This window comes from Engystomops pustulosus, chromosome 6 (genome assembly GCF_040894005.1).
Source record: "Engystomops pustulosus chromosome 6, aEngPut4.maternal, whole genome shotgun sequence".
Lineage (NCBI taxonomy): Eukaryota > Metazoa > Chordata > Amphibia > Anura > Leptodactylidae > Engystomops > Engystomops pustulosus.
Genome location: NC_092416.1, coordinates 64098794 through 64100674, shown reverse-complemented (window position 1 = coordinate 64100674; position 1881 = coordinate 64098794). Strand labels below are relative to the sequence as shown.

Here is a 1881-nt window from a genome sequence, read left to right as displayed (position 1 = left end):
AGAATTAAAACACTAATAATACAATAAAATATTCAGTATGTACATTACTGATAAAGTAGTATCCCTCAAGGTATCTTGGAAAGTTGGATTCCTCAACCTAAATACTCTCTTGTCCAGGTAGAATGTCTCCAGCAGCATATTGCCCACAGTTTAATCCCAGGTCCTTCTGACTTCCATACATGTTACCAACAGAGGGGAGACATAACACTTGATCTCTACATCAAGCACCCACCACTGACCAGCACACCGCAGAAATTGGTTAGAACTGGAGAACTCCATGTTTGTGATTTTATGTGTGCCACCCAGCTTTCCCAAAACCAGATACAAAAAAAGAAAATGAAGCTTCTATTAGAGATCTGTTCATGATAAAAAATGTTTTTTCAGATACAATGTTAATCATTACACGCTTATTGGGGGAGATTATTTAAAATTTCCAGGAGCAACCTTACAAGAAGTCTCCAGCAATCTCCAGAAGTCACTGGGTCCCTCTCCCTCCCTCCCTACTAGTGACTTTCCCAGTATGTGCTCCGCCTCCGCCCTCCCCTCATGTGTTATTCAGTGCTTACACAGAGTCTCCGCCCCTGTATGCCGTATGTGGAGAACATGTGGAAGTGTCAGGAAGCTGCCAGAAGATTCAGCAGTGAGTATATATGACACAGCCGGGATGTTCTGCAGTAATAAGCAGCTACAAGGAAAATCCTCAGCTGAATCCAGAGCAGAAGCTCCAGAGACACTGCCCAGGAGATGTTTCCTCTCAGCCTCCTCCAGTCCTCACACAGTCATCTATGTGCCTGCAGCGAGTCTCCTCTCACCCTCTGGCCAGCAGCTTCACAACTCATCTTCGGCCAGCTGGAGGATGACATGATGAACATGAGGAATGACCTGGAGAGGAGAATGCAACGAGTCAACCAGGCTTACCAGCTCCTGGACATGGACATGAGAAGAAGAGGCACCCAGAGGAGCTCTCCTACCAAGGGTGAATCGCCCTCTATGAGAAAGGAAGGGAAAGATAACTATGAGCTCACCCTGGACGTCAGTGGCTTTTCTCCTGAGGAGCTGACAGTGAAGACAGAAGGCAGGAGGCTGATAGTGTCCGGAAAACATGACAAGAAGAAGAAGGATGAGTGTGGTGGCCACTTCCATGAGTATAGAGAGTGGAGAAGAGAAGCTGAGCTCCCAGATTATGTGAACCCTGAAGATGTCCTCTGCTCCCTGTCCACTGATGGACGACTCCACTTCCAGGCTCCTCGCCGTGCTCTACCACCTGCTCAAGAGAGGCCAATACCCATCACTGTCATCCAGAATCCAGTAGAGGGGCAACAGAATCCCCCAGAGATCCAGAACAGCCAACCTAATGGAGAGCAGGAGAAAGGTCCAGGTTCTTCCTGAGAAGGTGATGGGAGCAGTGACTTCTTCATGGACTTATTAACAAGGTGATAGGGAATTTCCCCAATTTAATAGACCTCTTTGTATTAGAATTTTGCACTTTTTAATGTCATAGAGGAAATATCGATATCACCTCCTGTTCCCAACATCTGTTACACCATGTCCATTGGCTGTTAAGATTTTGTTGTCTTTTTTATTAATTTTTTGTTATTGATTAGGATTTTTCAATAAACTGTATGCAATTATTTTTTGTTTAGTTGATATTTGTTTATAGAGGTTACTAGTATACTTACCTCTCTGTCATGTTATATAAAGCTCATTTATTCACACATATTTACGTAGGACTGCACATTAACGTTCTGATCTAAATTAGTTCAACGTAGTCTAGAAGAATAAGTACAATAACAAGTTAAGCTCTGCTACATCTATACATCTATACACCCAGACAAACCCTTAAAGAAAGCCATGGAGCTTGGGGTTCCAAAGAAGAGTAAA

The 1881-nt window shown here is 43.8% G+C and overlaps 1 protein-coding gene across 1 annotated transcript; it reads left to right on the top strand.

The window, feature by feature from the left end:
- Positions 1-577: 577 nt before the first annotated feature.
- On the top strand, positions 578-1614 carry LOC140065724 (heat shock protein 30C-like). The gene has a single exon (XM_072113298.1). The coding sequence runs from the start codon at positions 745-747 to the stop codon at positions 1387-1389; it is 645 nt and encodes a 214-aa protein (XP_071969399.1). The 5' UTR covers positions 578-744; the 3' UTR covers positions 1390-1614.
- The last annotated feature ends 267 nt before the right edge of the window (positions 1615-1881 follow it).